At 48.1% G+C, this 320-nt stretch overlaps 1 protein-coding gene across 1 annotated transcript in view; it reads left to right on the plus strand.

Moving 5' to 3' along the window:
- LOC119593008 (protein white-like) overlaps positions 1-320 on the plus strand; it is a gene marked incomplete at its 5' end in the record, with an annotated part of 10,766 nt that overhangs the window by 7,783 nt on the left and 2,663 nt on the right. The window contains 1 exon segment of the mRNA XM_037941899.1: positions 66-197. Coding sequence (XP_037797827.1) covers positions 66-197 — 132 coding nt within the window.

Below are 320 nucleotides of genomic sequence, written 5' to 3' on the forward strand. Positions count from 1 at the left end.
CTCTCCCTCCCTCCCTCCCTCACGCAAACGCCTCACCCCCCCTCCTCCCTCTCCCCCTCCCCCAGGCCATCGCACTCCTCATCGGCATCATCTACTTCGGCCAGACACTCACGCAGGAGGGAATCACCAACATCAACGGCGCCCTCTTCCTCCTCCTCACCAACATGACTTTCCAAAACGTCTTCGGAGTCGTCAGTGTGAGTTCTTGCCTTCAATTTTCTATTGTACTTTTTAAGGTTTTATTATTTTGTTGTGTTAATGGCAAGGTGGTTTTCTTTAAGAGGTCGATTTTTTGTCAAAAAAAATATATGTATTATCGT

Source organism: Penaeus monodon, chromosome 31 (genome assembly GCF_015228065.2).
Source record: "Penaeus monodon isolate SGIC_2016 chromosome 31, NSTDA_Pmon_1, whole genome shotgun sequence".
Taxonomy (NCBI): Eukaryota; Metazoa; Arthropoda; class Malacostraca; order Decapoda; family Penaeidae; genus Penaeus; species Penaeus monodon.